The 19,176-nt window shown below is 37.2% G+C and overlaps 1 protein-coding gene across 2 annotated transcripts in view; it reads right to left on the bottom strand.

Moving 5' to 3' along the window:
* clstn2 (calsyntenin 2) overlaps window positions 1-19,176 on the bottom strand; it is a 283,647-nt gene that overhangs the window by 27,533 nt on the left and 236,938 nt on the right. For both annotated transcript variants that reach the window (XM_023351906.1, XM_023351905.1), the window contains 2 exons: window positions 7,065-7,227; window positions 1,472-1,638 (listed from right to left, as the gene is read on the bottom strand). In XM_023351906.1, the coding sequence (XP_023207674.1) occupies window positions 1,472-1,638; window positions 7,065-7,227 (330 nt within the window). The remainder of the gene's footprint in view (window positions 1-1,471; window positions 1,639-7,064; window positions 7,228-19,176) is intronic.

Here is a 19,176-nt window from a genome sequence, read left to right as displayed (position 1 = left end):
GAACTTCATTCTAAACTAGTATTTATTTACTGAATGCCACAAAACCTACTCTGATTTATGGAAATAAGGTAAAATTTTACTTCTACTAACCCAGTAATGTTTACTCACTACACTTTGCATTTATAACATGATTAGATGGAGCCATGTGAAGTCTGCATTCAACAAATCAGACAGTTACAAGATTATTACCATATTTGAAGGGATCATAGTTTTCAATATTGGATCTGCTAATCATTGGATCTGCTAGTCGATCAATGGAAAATTGGCGAGTTTCCACCTCTATTCAATTGTCAGATTATACAGTCTCCTTTTTATAGTCTGGGTTAAAACTGGAAGTGGAGAGAACTTAAAAATAAATATGTTCGATTGTTTTAGATCACGTAGCTTTTCAACATCAACATATGAATTTAACTTATCTCCTACTTGGTATCCAAGACTTAACATGTGCTATGAAATATTTCTGATTATCTGACTTATGAGTCATAAAGCTTTAATACTGTATTTGTCCCTCATGACAATAATTCTGTGGCACAACAACAGTAAAAACTACCACAACAAACAAGAGCCTACAGTTTTGATTGTCCTTAATGTCCATTAGTTTCTGTTTCAGACACTAGAAAGGCTTTAAAGTAAGTAAAAGTGCCTTTGTGAAGCTGTGCAAGGTATAAAACCCCTGAAGGATCTAGGAAACTGAAATTGATGGTTTTAAAGTTTCAGACAGGTTCAGTTGGGTCGGTTTATAGGGGAAGGACACAGTAAAAGTCCCATCATTCTTATTCTCATCCAACCATTCTGTGACTGTTAATGTTCGACAGACAAAGGCACCTTTAAGACACAAGGTCTAATTACAGAATAAGATTTAATACTGTAATTCAGAATAACTTTGTGTTGATCTGTATTGGTTCAGTTGTGAAAAAGACAAATGCAGAATCAAACACTTATTTAAAATTAATCTATGCTATAATATTTGTGACAAAAAATTATTCTTTCAATCCATTCATCCATTTTCTGTTCACCCTTTGTCCCTAATGGGGTCGGGAGGGGTGCCGGTGCCTATCTCCAGCTACTTTCCGGGCGAGAGGCGGGGTTCACCCTGGACAGGTCGCCAGTCTGTCGCAGGGCAACACAGAGACATACAGGACAAACAACCATGCACTCACACCTAGGGAGAATTTAGAGAGACCAATCAACCTGACAGTCACGTTTTTGGACTGTGGGAAGAAGCCGGAGAATCCAGAGAGAACCCACGCATGGACAGGGAGAACGTGCAAACTCCATGCAGAAAGACCCCGGGCCGGGAATCGAACCCAGGACCTTCTTGCTGCAAGGCAACAGTGCTACCAACTGCGCCACTCTGCAGCCCCTATTGTTTCAATCCATTTTTTAAACATTTTTATACGATATTATTCCCTCTAAATTACTATTGGCTTCTTTTTCTTTATTGTCAGCGTGTTAGAGTGTTTCTGTGTACCTTTATACTCTTATCCAAGCTCTCAAGGGAGTTAATGTCCAGTCCCTCTTTGCAGGCCTGCAGACAGGAAATGACTTTCTGACTCTCGATCTTCCCTGGTCGGATGGTCAGTCCCGATAAGCTTCCCCGGAAGTACTGAGTGAACCGGGGCTTGGTAACTTCTCCACCTACAAGCACAAAAATAAACAGAAGTATCCACATAATGACTTTTTGTATTAGGAGAACCCTAATATTCACTTTGTTTTGAAGAAACGCTACTAAAGACAAAGTCCAACTAGGTTTGCTAGTTTTGCAGTGAAGTTTACGGAAACTTCATCAGAGTCTATCAATGGAGTCAATGGGCAAAATGTGGGCTGCACAGACCTGCAATGCAACACAATGTCGTTTTGGAATAACTAGTCAGTGTAAGACTTTTATTTTCAGACTGTAGGAAGTGTGAATGTACCACAAGTAAGTTCAATCTGAAAGTCAGACCACAAGGCACAGTTCTTGCTACTGTTGACATGAAAGTTCATGCTTGTTCAATCAGAATGAGACAACAGAAGTTTATCTTTAATGGAAGGTGTGCATGGAGGGAACCTTTGCTCCCTAAAAAACATGAGTCAGAATAAAATTTATCAGAAAGAATCTCAGACCAGAGCTTCTGAAAAAAGCTTCTTTGTATTGATGAGTATAAAATCTAATTGTCTGAGCAACACAGCAGAGGATATGCATGTTCTCTTATCAGGTAAATGTGTGGATGTTTCCTACAGAAGGAGCTGCTGCCCATAAAATCCTCCTTAAATTCCACCTTGTATCAAATTGTGCTGGAAGTAAATCTACAACATTTACAAGACTCTTGGTAAGAATATAAGGAAAATGATGTTGTGTCAGTAAAGTTATGGCAAATATTTAACTGATTTTAGTGAGTTAACCTTAATAGTAGCACAGTGATTGTTAACCCTAAACAAGATGTTGGTATGCATAAACACATTTGATTCCCTTTTGTCCTTTTCCACCGGTGACATTTATACAAAAAACATCAATTTAAAATTATGAGAACAAGATAACAGGGTTAGGCACAAGAAGAAATGAGCAAAACTACCAGTTGTGTTGTTGAGCCTTTAGATCCCAAAGACCAAATAGCAGTTATGCCTCTCCATATGGTGATAAAGCAGCAGGGCACTGCAGTTAGTGATATTCAGTCTCCCTATTCAGGCTAAATAAAGGGAAGGAAAAAGTCAATACATTTAAAGTCTGTCCTCTGAACCCCATAAAGGCCAGAACCAGCAATAAGGGCCTCCAAACCATTCATTAGCTAAAAGGTTACTGTAGCTATGCCTATCAAACTTCACCTTTGCATTCCTTTCATTTATTTCCTCAGCTTTTCTCTGCTGTTCTTTAATTCTGTAAGTAAACCAATAGAGATCTACAAATAAAGAACATTTCTTTCATTCGTTATCTGCCTGGCAAAAGGCAGATAATGAATCCTGTCTTATGCATCAAAATTAAATAAGGAAATAAATAAATTAATTAAACAAAGGGAAGAGTGAAGCAATGACTGATAAGCTAGGTGAAACCAACTTCCTGTATTGTATCTTATGGCTTGTCTCCAAACAAATCTTTGTGATCTTCAGTCTCATGGCCCTCTTCCCCCCAAATGGATTGTTGGTTGAATTTGTTTGTGATTAGTTTGTAAGTTTAGATGTGCAAAATCAGAGAATATAATGGGCCAGTCAGTGTACATGACTTATAGATTTGTCTGTTTTATAAGACTTTATTTCTAAAATAATGTGTGATGACCACAGATTATGTATGTGTTTTATGTGATAATGTTGATTCAAAACTACTATTATCAGCTATTTGGGTTTTTTTTATACAATGTGTAAAAGAGATATTGTTTTAGAATCCAATCTTTGTGGCGTAAGTTTATAATTTAATACATACTGCTCAGTCCTATTTGGGTCATAAATTATGACCTGGGTGTAAAACAATAAAAAAGCTGAACACTATCCAGCTTTTTCATTTTTCCAAATCTATCATGCATAGAAACATTGCACAGAATTGGAAACTGTAGTGTGAATATCCATTTCGTGCAGCTGAAACCCAGCAACTCTGGCAATTGCTTCCTGAATTCAAAACATTAGTCTCTACACTATAGTCACTGGGATCCTGTATTGTATGGCTATTTGCAGAGCCATGTGTGTTTCTGCTGTTCATGCTTGCTGCAATAGAGGAAGAATTGTTTTCCATTTGAGCAGCTACATGAAAACATGACTATCTCTATCTTTCCTGTGAAGCGGCTGCTGATATCCCACCTCGGTGCTTATGGGAACATGGGAAGAAGAGTTTTCATCCACATGTTTACAAAATCCCATGACCACATATTGAATCCCATATATTAAACACATTCTTTCTGTTATTGTCACGCTTCACCTGCTTCCTCTTCTAGACTCACTTTTTAGCAGTCCTTTATCTTAAGACATCCAACTGTCCCTCAGTCCCTCCCTGACAGATGTTATCAATTTACGATGCAGTCAGGGAAGCTATTAAGGTCCCCAACAGCAGATTAAAAGACAGAAAGTTGAGGTGAGGGTATTAGTAAGACACTGCAGAGCGAGAGGGAGAGGGAGCACGATAAAGATGATGAAGGTGATGATCATTCCACTTGAGTGAGAGCTATTTTATTGCTCTACAGATCTTCACTCTATTATTTTTATTCATCTCCAAAACAGAAACAGATAAGAGTGAAAAGGCACTGCAGAGCTGGAAACAGGACTGTTACTTAGGTAAGTGAGAAATGTGAGTTCACACTCAGTGTGATTTAGAGTATGTGGATAAATGCATCCTTGGCTGTGGGCCTATATTTATTCAATTTACTTTGTATAAAGGTATATCAGTTTCAATTTGTGCTCAAGTGCAATCACCAACAGATCTCGGCTGCATGCTTGCTGCTGGCGGCAGGCAGTTAGGAGGCCAGACACCACCGTGTGATTTCACACCCTAAGAAAGCAAAGAAGGTGGTGCTACTCTAAATATCAAACACTTCTGAGAAAGAACTGGTCAGAGAATAAATATAGGCGAGAGAGTGTGAGATTGTGAGAGAAGAGCTCAGCCAGCACTTGCTCTGTGGTTTTAGAGAAGACCCAAGTGGGAGGAAGAAACTTTTCATATAAATAGAAACAAGTTTAGGAGTGAAAGTGCATTTTTAGAAGGAGCTGCTGTTGTACAAGATAAATTAAAACTTTGCGAGGGAAAGCGTTAAATCAAATTTGTGGCAATTAAAGTTTGTCGAAGTAATATGACTATGATTATACATGAACACGTTTCAAATATATAGTTATGTAAAACAATTAGCACACCCTGTGACAGCCTGTGTGTTTTCTAACATATTCGAGCATAATGCGAATATTTAACATCACTTTTACAATTACTGAGAAATTTAAGTAAAGTGAAGAAAATAACTTTTGAGTGAAATAAAAACAAATTTTTGGCAAGGAATAAATTACCATGTGAAATACAAAAAATCCCCATGATAAGAACCTAGTCACCATTTTTCAGGATATTTGTCCTGTTTAAACCTCAAAGATTTAGCCTGATGTGCTCCTGACTGTTGAAGTAAAAGTAAACACCATGGTGAGATTAAAAAAAGTATCTGAGGCCTTCAGAAAGAAGATTATAGCAGCTCATGAGTCTGGTATGGGACTTAAAGAATATAAAATCAGCTATTCCACTATAGGGAAAATAGTCCACAGGGGAAGGACATTTAAAACCACTGCCAACATACTGATGTATGACCAATCCATGCAAGTTCCATCCTGAAAGCAAGCTTCAAGATTATAACAGTCTCCAAAATGCCCAGAAATGTCTAATAAATCCTTATTCCAACCTCAGAAATATTGTTATCTAGACATATTAATCTAAAGCTGAACACCAGAGCTAGGGACATGATTGGTGTAAACCAAATTCAGTATACCAAGAAAGAGAACCTCATACCAACAATGGAGCAAAAATGAGAAAGTGTTATGTTTTAGGGAAGCCCTATTGCAACAAGACCTGATCAGCTCACCATTATTTATCCCAGAATGCTTTAACGGGTGATTGCACAAAATATGAGCACAATCCATACAAAAATTTAAATAAATAAAAAGCTCAAGACAAATCAAAAAGGAACCCTGTAGACCCAAAACATACCAGCAAATCCACCAAGAACTGACTGAGAATAAAAAAATGCAAAGTCCTGGGCTTTCTTTGCTCACACATGCTTCATTCTGTCTATCTATGTTAGATAATTATAGGCTTTAATTGTGAGAATGCAAATAAAATTCAATTTTTTTTAGGTCAGAAAATACTTTTTTATCATATTTTATTATCATAGTGCTAAACATAAAATCCCACATGTTAGCATCTGCTAATATTGTCAACAGCAGGCTTAATTACAAACACTCAGAACCTGGCCACAATAAACCAGAATGGCTCCTTTGGGTAAACACATGAAATACAATAATTCCACATGAAATTTATTTGCTATGGTCCAAACAGAATCTGTTCTCATTAGACAATGCTCACTCGCCATTTGTGTGTTATGAACCATGAAATTAAATCATTAAATTGAATTAAATACAGCAGACTATCACGGAACTGTTTAGAGCTGACAAATCTTTTATTTACTCCGCCATCACACTCCATCAAGCCGTTTACCGAGAGAACTTTATATCAGTCTCTGAATCCTTTTAAAAATAAATATATATATAAACCCAACCAGTAAGCTAGAAAATGCAGATAATCACTCCAGCAATTCTACTCTGAAAATGGGTTCAGAGCAGAAGCTTCAGAAGTCAGTCAGACAACAGATGAGCTCATCTTTGCAATCAATATGGCAGATACAAACAGCTTAGTGCTTTGAAAAGGCAATCTGCTGTGGCTAATGTCTTATGTTAAGATTTCGGTAGCGCCTTTATGACTCTTAACTGAGGCTTAGCCTCAATTGTGAAACAGCTGCAATACTCTTTTAACTCGCTTTTCAATTCAAGCCCTTTTTAATCCTCCCAAAAGCACGTCGTGCTGTGTTCACTTAAAGAAAGGGGAGGGGATGAAGGAGGAAGAGAAGGAAGGTGCGGTGGGGCGGTCTCTGCCACAGATGAAAGTGACAAAAGATGACCCTCTCTCGCTCTCACATAAAGAGATATCTTCATCTAAGGCAGAGCATCGCTGAGCAGCTCTTTGGTCTGTTAGATCAATGGTGGGGTGCACCAGGGGTAAAAAGTCCCTTTTCTTCTTCTGTGTCCAATTAGCGGCAGCTATCAGTTTAGAGGACACTTTAATTCGGGGCCTTCATTCAGACTGGGTCAGTCGTTTGTCAAAGACAGACTAAGGGTTCTTCTTAATTACATTGTGCATTCAAGGCCAAAGAGCATGTTCGGCACTCAGTGTCTCCCTGAAAGTAATACTTATTCTGGAGTTTCAATATGAGGAAGCAGCAGATTCCTTAAAGCCCAAATAATGACTTTGACTTTTACTGTATGTACAAACTTTTCTTCCAGTTGAACTCTTCCAGTTTCTAGGCGATTAGATTCAACGACTGAATACCTCTTAAAACTTCTAACAGCATCACCTTGCCAGCAGGCACCAACTGTGAGCTGCACATCAATCTGCGATGGATGGATGGGCCAGTCATCCGTCACCAGGTAGGGATCGTAAGTGACTCCATCCACGTAGAGCGCCACCACCGGGAACTCCACGTTGATGACATAGTAATGCCACTCCTTGTCACATATCTGAAAAGAAGGAAGAACATGAAAAGGGTCTATTATTGTGTGGACTTTGTACTCTAAAGATGTAATTCATGAAAGTGCCACAAATACACTCTGTACTGTATATTTCATGTGCAAATATCAGCCACTTTTTAGGAAACTAACTTTTTTCCTGAAATAAATCGCTAGATGTATTAACTTTAACTCGACTGTGACTTTATTGTCTTCAAGGGGAATTCATTTTCAAGCTACCACATGTTTAAGAATCAATATTCTTAAACAATAATCAATATCAATATTGTGCAAACAGATGTTACCTCTTGTTCCTTCAATAAAATAGAGATGAACTGAATATCTTTTAGGTTTCTGAATGGAAATGAATGTTCTTTCTGTGCTGGAGTTGGTTTGGAAAATCCCTTCATTGTATTTAACCATTGGTTCACAAAAAACAAGTTCTACTAGTGTATGTACTTATGTACATATACATACAGTTGTGAGAAATAAAACTTATACTCAATCAGACCTGTTAATGAAAGAGCTTGTTTTCCTGATATTTTATGGTTGTTTTTACTGTGTCTATTAGTTTTCAAGAAGTTTTCTTTGCATGTTCACAAAACAACAATTTTATTTCTCTTTAACGTTGACTGTTAATGAAGAAAAATCTAGATAAATATAAACCGATCAAAGGCTGTACTGGCCATATGCTTTTTGATATCGTTAAACTTTCAAACCGTTTAAACATAAATAAATTGGATGAGCTTTGAAGCTTCTCTCAGCAGGCTTTCGCTTTTCATGTTTAAATTGCTAAGCTACGACTTTACTATTCACCCAGAAATCCTTCAAAGTTGAAAAAAATAAAAATAAAATCAGAGGCTTTTGCCAAGATTGTTTTCGGACAGTGTAGTTTCCTCTGTGTGAAATGCTCACATATAAAAAAAAACATTAATACGTCAGTGGTTACACGTTCTAGAAGAAATACAACACTGAATGGTTCTCCAGCATGTTTAACCGTTTACCCGGCATTGCTCTAGGTTTTAATTGCAGCGGCTTGGACACGCCTCCTTCCTCTCTTTTCTACTTATGGAGCTGTACTTCAGCTGTGGCAACACTTATCAGGGTGTGTCTCTCCTCTTTCAACGCCTCTGATATAACCTGGGACAGCCTTTGAACACACAGCCTTGGGTAACCTCGCTCTCTAATGAGGAGCGCTCGGCAGCCTGCTTATTAACACCATGCTAGCACGGCAGATGGGAGTTCTAATCAATGCGGTTGATTTTCTCAGTTATGGAGGAGTGAGGTACAACATCTGGCCTATTGATAATCATTCTGCACAGCTGCTTCACACACTCGCAGTGTGTGGATTTGATAAGACGGTTGTGAGGGTAGTCAAGAGGGATAATCCTGTTAAGGTTTTGATGGTGCTGCAGATGTGATCGAGACTAATGGGATTGAATTTAAGTAGCTATTTAGGATGTTACGATACCATCTAATACAGAGAAAGCACAACACATACAATTTGTTCACTTCGTTTCACTGTGACAATAATCTTTTTCAAATTCTTTTGATATGGAGCACGTTCTGCATACAGGTAATTCTTTTTAATCCTCAACGTTTCCATAATAAGGATCTTTGTGCCCTTTTCTTTAAATCTGGAAAATCCTATTACTCAGCTCCCGGGTGTAATGCAACTATGTACACTGACATGCACAAATACTAATTCCTCTGACATTTAGACTATCCTATCCTTATGCGTTAACACTTTTAGCTGCTCAGCATTTCAAAGAGATCTCGAACCCATCTGGGACGCGAGGCCCTAGCGGGTGACTTCTTCTTGAAGGCTTCAAAGGAGAAATGGTGCAGCAATATTGCCCAAGAGGCTGTTGCCTGAGTAGGCTTTTGATGACAGTTTGGAGAGCTCTCTCTAGAATGAGGAAGAGAATAGTACGGTCGCATGTGTCAACAGAAAGCAGAAGACCCAAGGGCAAAATAAAAACTAAAATTGAAGAAGCTAAGAAAAATAATCTCACTATCCAAATATTGCTGATTTTCTGTTCAGACAACTATTTGCAAGTTGGTTAGTGAAATAGGCTTTAAGAAATTTCGACTACTGTATCAATCAATCAATCAATCAAATTTTATTTGTATAGCACATTTCAGCAGCAAGACATTTCAAAGTGCTTCATTTCAAAGTGTATGCAATCAGACCATCATTTGCCGATTAGTTTTTGCATGAAAACTGGAAAATATAATCTTAACTTGTACAATACTGTCTAACTTCCTCAGACAAGGATCCTGAGTACCTCTTATGTAAGAAATTAGTAGAATGTCGGAAACTGTTTGTAGACATACCTTAGGATGTCTTAGGATGTCAACAAATAAAATAGGGAGAGAATTGTGAATCGTCACAACTTTGGTTCATCTTTGATTACACCTCACAGCTGCCTGAAGGTGCCACATTTATCTGTTCAAACAATTATACACAAGCATAAACACCATGAGACGGTTCTTCCATCATGGTGTTCAGCAAATGTGAAAATGTGCGTCAATGCCAGAACAAAAGTAAATGATGTTGTGAAGATTTTTCTAAAGCTGGTAGGAGAATGTTATTCCCTCAGTGAAACATTTCCTGTTACAATGGGTTGAAAGGCCACATAGTGAGAAAGAAGCCATTACTCCCAAGGCAATATAAAAAGAAAGCTTAATGTTTTCAAACTAACAAAGAATGGTCTAGAGCAGGGGTGCCCAAAACTTCTTGAGACCAAGATCTACTTTTTCTGTCACCAGCCGGCTGAGATTTACCTCAGGACAAGAAGATATAAAAATTGTAAATTAAACTTTATTGACTTATTTTATATGCAAATATTCATCAGTTATAGCAGAAATATTAAAGTGACAGAAAACCTAATGCAGTTTCTTCCTCAGTGAGATTCTGACACTGGGAGGAAGTTACTGGTTTCAGAAGCTGGTTGCAAACCTGAGGCCAGCAGGTAATAATTGGTTACGGTAGATCTGAACTTTGGTTTGATGACCTCAATATGAGGAATTTCGGACTAACAGGAGGAACCACGCAGCTCTGTTAGGTTAAAGCTACATCTTCTGAAGTTAGGATATTTTTCCTCCAACAGGTTCCAGATGAATCACCTCAAACCAGATGTTGGACTGGAATTTATTTTAATGTCATTTGTGAATGTCAGCTCCTCATTTTTAACAGTGGACCTATAAAGGTTGAAAAATATCATCATTTTGGATAAAGTTTCATCAACATCAATATTTCCACTAATTAAAAAACAAAAATAAATAGCATGTTTGAAAGAGCAAAAGCCTTTCAGACTCTGAGCTCAAACTAAGATGCCAGAGAGCTCCAAACTAATTTTTTTTGTAAATAATAGACAATTTATTTTCATATAATTATCTGGGTAGAAACCATTTGTTTGCTACTTAATGAAATATATTTGTCCTATTTGATGTTTGTTGTGAATGACGTAGACTCCCAGACGACCGAGGGAATTAGTCCAAGTCTGTCGTTTATTGAACGTTCCGAAACTACAGCGGCTGTAATGCGCCACAGCAAAGGTAAAATAACCCAAACAGTTGATCAATTTAAAACCACTCGTACCCTTGTAGTCTCTCTTTCTCGTTTAAGCAATAGCCGTTGCCGTGGCAACTGCCACGCAAGCCAAGCAGAGATTACGTTAAAAACATTACCTTGTTGAAACAATAATTACTGAGATTATTAACTTTAACAAGTTTTGTTGATTTATTTTTATTCTTTAAGAAAGTTACAAACGTTTTGGATCTTTGAATATTTTGATAAGCGCGTTTGAAGAGGACGCGCTTGTTTCGGCCTCTTGGCAGTGTTCGATTTGTCACCTGCTGCCAAGATCGACTCAAAACCTTCTGTGATCGACCAGTCGATCGCAATCGATGTATTGAGCACCCCTGGTCTAGAGAAACGCAGAAATGTTTGGCCATAATGGTCCTCATTTTCTTTGAAGGAAAAAGAGGAAAAATGTAAAACCTGAAAACACAATCCCATAACTGTGAAACACAGGGGTGGCAGCATCATGCTGTGGGACTGTTTTGGTTCTGGAGGAACTGGTATACGTTATAATATACATGGTGTGATAATTAAACAATATATGGAAATATTGAAGCAAAATCTAAAGAATTCAGCCAGGAAGTTAAAGCTCAGAAGCATGAGTACTTTTTATCCCCCACCCCAAATATTCCTTAGATGGTCCCGTAAAACTGCTAACCTGTCAAATAAAACTGGAAACAGTACTTAGCCCATTAAAATTGGCATTTTGTAATCCTTAAAAGATTAAATCATATTTTGCATTCTGAAGTTTTCCTGTTTAAAGAACTGAAGATTTTTATTGCTTATGTGTGAAAGAAATTGCGATAATAATTGCAACCTCAAAGCTACTGTCCATTTGTGCATGTACACATGCATCCTGTCCTCATCCAACTGCAAAATGTAATAGAAATGCAGAGAGAATACTTCTAGGGACATCAATCTGCTAACACATTAGTCCAACTCTATTAAGTGTTAGCTTCAAAAACCTAAAAGGTGAAGCTCAGTTTCAGTAGAGCACTCCTCGCTCTGCCTGCTGGTGGAAAAAACCCAAAGAAATTTCCTGTTCCCCAAGGCCTCCACTTCCCCATGTCTCTGTTTGATGCAAATTGACAGATGGAAGAAATGAATGAAAAGAAAATAACCACACAAACATGGGAGCGAGAGAACTCGAAGCAACCAGAAGACAATGAATAGATGTGATAGAGGTGGAGAATGAAGACAGCACACATCAAAGGACCCTCCATCATCTCTTGGGGCACTTGTCGTGCGAGACAAAAACAAAAGTTCTATTGCCTCTCTCTATCTCAGTCTTTCTCTCTGTGGTTTGTTTGCACTCCTCTTTGTTGCCTGTCTCTCCATCAGAACCTGACTGTGGGAGTTGTTGCCTCAAGTTCTTTGGAGTTGAAAGGCTCTTGGAGATCTGTCGCCCAAACCATCGTCTTAACTTCAAACAGGAGATGGAAAATGAGATAATAGGATGAAGATAAGGTGGTGTGAGATAGGAAACTGACCCATGGATGAAGGTGGTGGAATCACAGCTGGAGCAAAAGAGAAGGATGAAAAAATAAAATCAAGAAAAGCTTACAGCAAAAAGAAAAGGCGAGAAAAAAGAAATGCTTCATTCTAATAAAAGTTCTATGCAACTCATAATAAAAAAGAATGACATTTTAAGCTTAATTGTCATTTTTAGAATGCACAAAACAGAAAAAATATGTTGAAATATGGAGCAGGAAAATGAGAAAAGAACTGCATTGCTAAGACCTCTGCAGCTCATAACAGCCTTTAAAAAAAGAAACCATTCCTCTCCTTCATAAGATAAACGTTTGCTAGCGATGCAACTGTGAATTCATGTCTTGATATTGGGTTTAACAGATTGATGATTGATGCAGGAAAACATTTCAGAAAAATGTTTCAAAACACTAGAAGTGTGTTCCCTTCAAAAACATTTTAACACCATAGCTTAAACCTGGAGACCAACTATTTGATTGGCTGCAATACTGGCTAAAATATAATATAATATAATATAATATAATATAATATAATATATGAACCAATATTTTATTTGTTGTTGACTTTCAAACAGACGTATTTATCTTACCAGTCAAGTATCTTGAGATAAAAATGTCTGTCACTCTCATCCTTAGTAGAGCTTTTAGAGCTTCATTTCCTACCCAATAAAAAAGCAATCTAAAAGCCATTCTAATAAAAAGAATCTAATTTATAAACAACATTTGTCTCCAGGAATTCATATTTATTTCTTTGCTGTAAACAAGAACAAAATAATAAAGAATAATGGTGCTGAAGGATGATTTGGTTTCAGAATGAGAAAAATTACATCCCTATATAAGACTGCAAAGATTAGTTCACCAGAAGAATTTGATAAAAAAGATGAATAATTTGTGATTTATTTCTTTAAATGTGAGCTCACTTTTAGAAACTGAGAAAAAGGATGGAGGAAATAGAGGTAAAAGAGAAATACGGACAGAGCTAAGAGTGGAGTTGGGCCTGTGGGGTGTGCTGCAGAAGAGAGCCACAACAGAGATTGATGAGCATTAGAAACAAGGTGACTTTACTCAGAGGGGGAAACGAAAAGGAAAAAAAGTGCATTTTTTAGGTTACAGGCGAAATGGAAGCAGAAATTTAAAGCTGAGTGCCAAATTAATTAAAAAACACACAAAAAAATCTAAAATAAATAGACCTTATTTTTGACTGGATCACACTAAATGTACATTTTAGAGTCATCTACAATTTTATTGCCTTTATCAGTCTTTTCACTGGCTCTTGGTGAGCACTATATTTTTGCTTAATGAATTAGAAATAATAAATCAGAACAGTTAAAAATTATTTGCAAAAGCAATGTAGTTTTTCATATTGACAATACAGCTTCCCACTCAAAGTGATTTTGCCAAAAGACAAAAAAAAATGTGTTTGTTATGAATGAGTGTTCTATGATTTATTTTAATATCCACCTGTCTGGTTTTGAAAATGCTGCTGTCCATTGCAGATGACTCTAATTCACAGCTGGTCAGATCTCCACCAGCTTATTCTACACTGAATACAGATTTGCTAAAACATCATTACAAAAATTTTCTTGGTATTGGAAACGTAGATCCACCCATCAGTCCTTCACATTTTTAATTTATGTTTTTATTTATTTTTGAAGAATCTACTGTGTCAGGAAAGTGCGTGTGAGTGTGTATGTATTTTTGGCACTAAAAGGAACAGTTTGCACAGGGCATTATCAATGCAAGAACTGTCACCAAGAATAAAAGTTATTTTGAGACCAAATTATTCCATCAAAATCAGTGTCGGTACAACATGCACAATCTCTCTGGTGTCAGACATACTATTCTAAATTAATTAAATGTATTGTTTGTTAACACCAAAGTGTCATAAATCATTGCAGGTTCAGTGACAATGTCAACACCATTATCATGTTAAAACACTGGAAGCTTGAGAAATCAGAGGTTTAAGAGTCTATAATTACAAAAATAGAAGGAACAACTAAAATAGAAGAGTGATAATGGTTTCTGATCAGTGTGTATAAAGTGTGCACAACATGATTGTCTATGTGTTAAATGAGGACTATCCTTGAAGGTGACTATGAATTACTGGCTGGCTAAAGTGACTAATTAGAGAAGCAATTATACAAGCACTCCAGGCAAAAACCCAGAGTCAACAGCAAAATGACCTCTCTACAAGCTCTTAATGGGCCACACATAAATAGACACACTCATACACTGTACGCATGATACAGTAAGTCCAACACAATGATGTACTCTATGGTTTCGATTTATGCAAAGCACAGTAGCTTAAATAATGTGACATGTTGGAGTTTTGAGTTTTTTTGTTATTAGTTTTGGTTGTTTGCAAAATTCTGTGATAAGTAGGTGGCATGCATTAGCCTTACATCCAGAAACATCAAATAAAGAACCTTTTTGTTTCAGTGAATTAACGTGTCTGATCCTGGAAAATCTACTAAGGAGCAGCATGGAGCATGGAAGAAACATGAAAATCATGGCCAACCTTGTCTAAATTAGAAACTATTGCTGCATTCTAGTTGTACTCAGAACTAGGAATTTCTGACTTCCCAATTGAAAAAAATCAACTGGAACACAAGGTTGTTCTGACTTTTCTGACGCTTACAGGAAAGGCGTCTTCATTTTTTCCATGAATATTTTTTATACATCTCAGAATAAGCCAGAGAAAGCAAAAAAATAAATAAATAAAAATAAAATCACTCATTCTCGTGTAACCAAGAAGCAAAATCTGTATTTAAATTTGAACTGAGTTATAGCTAATCATGATTTCACTTTGCTTAAAATGAGTAGCAAGTCTTATTTTGCACAAGTTTGTCTAACCGCATTTAGGGAAAATTTTATGTGTCTGAAAATGTTTAAATGATTGTCGAGAACAACAGCTGGCAGTTTGACTCCCAGCTTCAGCAGCTGATATATGAGATTGTAGAGATAAATGGTTCTTCCTAAAGCACCCTACATTCCTGGTAAAGATGTGTACAAAACGCTAAAAGTAATTGAAAAGATAGCACTCTATGCTGCACATCTCTAACAGTGAGCTTTTGAGGTTTTTTTGTCCTTTTGTTGCCTCATTAGCATCCTGTTAATGTTGATTTCTGGGAAGAAATACGTCTTCATCCATACATCAGTTTTAGTTATTTTAAACACTTCAATTGTTGCTCGGACTGTAGACATGCTTATCCAAAATTTTATTTCTTCTTGTAGCCATTTTTTTGACTTATGGCCAGTGGACTAGTAGACTTCTATTGCACTTTTCTCACTGACTTTTCTCACTCCAAGTATTTTAACCTACATATCACATTCACCCTCCATAATCATAAATGTTCCAACATTCTTACACCTGAGAAGATCAAAATTAATTGGTAATCTACTACTCTTACTACTATGCCTGCTCTTTTGCTTCTCCTATCATAGAGTTTGCCTAAAAGCTACAGGGCAATGCCATAATAATAGCCTGAATAACCTAAAAGAAAAAAAAAAGCTTTGTGGTTACCCTTACTTAATAAAATCATGTTGGCATGTTTTCTCCACTAGCTGAAATTAGAAGCACATTTTATTCAGTTATTTCTGTTGGTTATTTTGCACTCAGAATGAATGGTTAATTTATTTTAAGAGCTTTAATATATAAAAAATATTTAATACTGTTGGGGTCAATGAACTTGGAGTGTGTTTTGCAAAACTTCAGAGAAACACTCCTACACCAGCCAATGGTTTAATATAAATTAGATGTTGTAGAGCACTTCGACATTGATTTTATGACCACAGATTATATTTATGTGTACATAAGTATTTATAGATTATTTTTCAGTATTCTAGACCAAAAAGAGCAAACATCCAGCTGTAAGGTCAATGAGAAGAGAACAAATTCCAAGGGCCCTAAAAAGAAAGAAACATTTGAGAGATTTCTATTTCTCCTTAGCGGCATGCATGTTCTTAACAGTCTCATAGGAATACCTCAAGTTTATTCTAGCTGGGAAATGAGAGGCAACTAAGATGGAAGTAACAAGCCAATTAGATGGCAATAACAACAATCAAGGACCATAAGGTTTATGTACAAGACAGATGAAAGAGGAAATATTGTGTAGGGAATCTTAAAAACAACATACCACTATCAAAGAAGACATTTCACTTTCACCTACAATGTTTTAGATAGAAAATAAAATGATTCACACAGCAAATATACAAAGCTCTTTTCCTTTAAGTCGCTACTTCTCTAAACACCCACTCCCGCTCCCGTGTTTTAGAAACACTTTGGCCCACTTTTGATTCCAGCTCTCCCCAAAGCATTTTGCGTTGGCTCAGCGAGCAAAGAAAGAACATTCAGTTGCAGAAACTGGGACTGCCTTATTTCACCCCGGTGGGAAACTCTGGGTTTTTGGCGGCTAAAGCGCAACCTCATGCTGTGCTGCAGCTTTAGCTGCAAATTGCAATGCTCTGCATCAGTATCCACCAATTCAGCCATTATAAAGATGTTTTTGGGAAGCAGGTTGCGAAAACATTATATCCTGGATTTGGACTCAGTTTTAGATTTGCGTCTTAATGTGTTGCATGAAGGACTTCCTGACTCATAGCAGAGCTTGAAGGATTTGAACCAGACACCATGCAGCCAATAATATGTTAAATATGTCTCTGCCCTCACAGTATCGCACTTCCTTTTATCTCCTTCTTCTTCTGTTCTCAAATCTGAGTGATATGCAAACACAGTAAAACACTTAAATCAACTTCAAATTCAAATGAGGCAGAAGCTTTCTGATCTGAGATTGGAGCAAGAGGAGAAGGAAAAAGCTAAAAATGAGCACCAGAGGCTCAGTGTGAATTTATAGTGTGCTCAGGTTTAAATGGGATTTGAAAAGAGGGAGAATTTAAGCCTGGAAGGTTCAGAACGCAGAGAATTAAATGCACCTTTAGCTTCCATTTAGAGCAAACTACTTAACATGTGGTTAGGTTCAAAAATGAAGGAGAGGCTACTTCAGTCCACCAACATACACTCACTAGCCACTTTATTAGGTACACTCGATCAGCTGCCTGTTATATTGGTGAATCAGCCAAACCATGGCACCAACTGAAGTTTATACTGAATGCCAGAATGGGATGGAGAGTAGGTAATTAAGAAATTAAATGAGAAAATGTGGCATTGTTGTTGGGTAAATATTGTGATTTTCACACACAACTGTCTGTCAGGTTTACCGAGTGGTAAAAAAAAAAAAGATAAAATAGTTCCTAGTTCCAGATGAGAGAACCAGCCTGTCCAAAGGTTACAAGATTCAAATACTCTGTTGAAATTCCACCCTTTGGAATTAAGGCGATTCTGAAGGCAAAGGGTGTCAGCTGTTACTAGCAAAGTATTTACATAAGAAGCGTTTATATAAAAAAGAGCCCAGTGAAAGCATTTCCACTGGTGATGTAAATGTGTTTCCTCATTCTGAGGATAATCGGGAAATAAAATCCCCAGTAATTTTGGGAATGGTTCTGAGTGGCTCGTTATTTAACACCTGGCCACATATGACATGTTCCTAATTTAAATCTAAAAAGTGAGATATGCACATTTATTTAGTGCTATTCTGTCAGTCTCACCTGCTCTGGTGTTTTGTCTCTACCACTCCCTACATAGAAGGACTGACATTTCTGCCCATTCTTTCCAAGAGGTCAAATTCAGTCAGATTCAATGACTGAGCCTATTAAAATTTACCACAGATGTAGGGTGGATTTAGGTCACATAAATATAATTTAATTTAAACTATTTCATCATACATCTGACTTATCCTTATTTTCTTGCTAGAAAATATAGACTTCTCATTAGTCATTGCTTTAGTCTTTGAATCTTCACGTTATGTGGAAACAGACCTGTGTGCTCCACACCAAAACAATTGCTAACACTGCTTATCATTTTACTTACAGCATCTTAATTTTGCCTTCTTTAGTTGATAAACAATAAACAGTTGGAATGAGATATCTGGTTCAAATACTTTAGGTCAAATCCGAATAATTTTATCATTGAGTAACCGGTCACATATTTTATGCTATATTTTAAAGCATTAAAACCCTGAAATGAAAAGACTATATATGCAAATATTAGTGCAACTGGTGAATGGTTTTTCCATAAGGTTGGATGGCGGTTCATCTGTCACGCTGTCTGGTGATTTTGATGAATTTATTAGCAAAGTAACAGAAACTGGAAGCATCACAGTATGCTAGAGTTAAAATTACATTTTCTGCAAGGCAGGAATTCATTATTAATGAAAGCATGATGTTAGACTTGGTAATGTCTCTTTCTGGCCGACATACTGAGCGGTGCATGCTGATGCAACGTGTTGGCTGCTGTTTACTGTGAGTAACTGTGAGGTAAAGCTGATGTCTGAATACAGGAGTAAGACGGGTCAAGTCACAAAGCAGAGAGATTGTGAAAGAACTGTGGATAGAGAAAACAGAGAGTATGGTCAACATGAACCGAGCGCTGCGGAACAGTAGCAAAGAGATGTGCTGGGAGAAGAATCCTCATGCCATCTCTCCTTGTGCCACACCGCATTCATCACACACCCCCTTTTGATTATTTAGATCCGCACAACAAGTGCATTACTATTACTCCTACAACAAATTTACCTGTCTTCCACCAGACTCCCTCACTCTTCTCTGCCTCTCTGTCTTGTCGCTCCTTCAATTCATCTTTTCTCTCCCATACCTTTCTCCTGTAACACTTAAGGTCAGGATGGGATGTAAACAATAAATCTTTGGTGCACGCTCTGACAGGAGCTCTCAATCCAGGAAGTGCTTTGGCTCGTTGGACACAAGAGCAGCACTTCACCTAAACACTCCCCTCTTAAAAATAATTTGAGTAGGCAGAAAGTCAGGATGGAAAGT

The sequence above is a fragment of the Xiphophorus maculatus genome, chromosome 18, assembly GCF_002775205.1.
Source record: "Xiphophorus maculatus strain JP 163 A chromosome 18, X_maculatus-5.0-male, whole genome shotgun sequence".
NCBI lineage: Eukaryota > Metazoa > Chordata > Actinopteri > Cyprinodontiformes > Poeciliidae > Xiphophorus > Xiphophorus maculatus.
The sequence above is the reverse complement of the archived record's forward strand: the minus strand, read 5'-3'. Positions and strand labels throughout refer to the sequence as shown.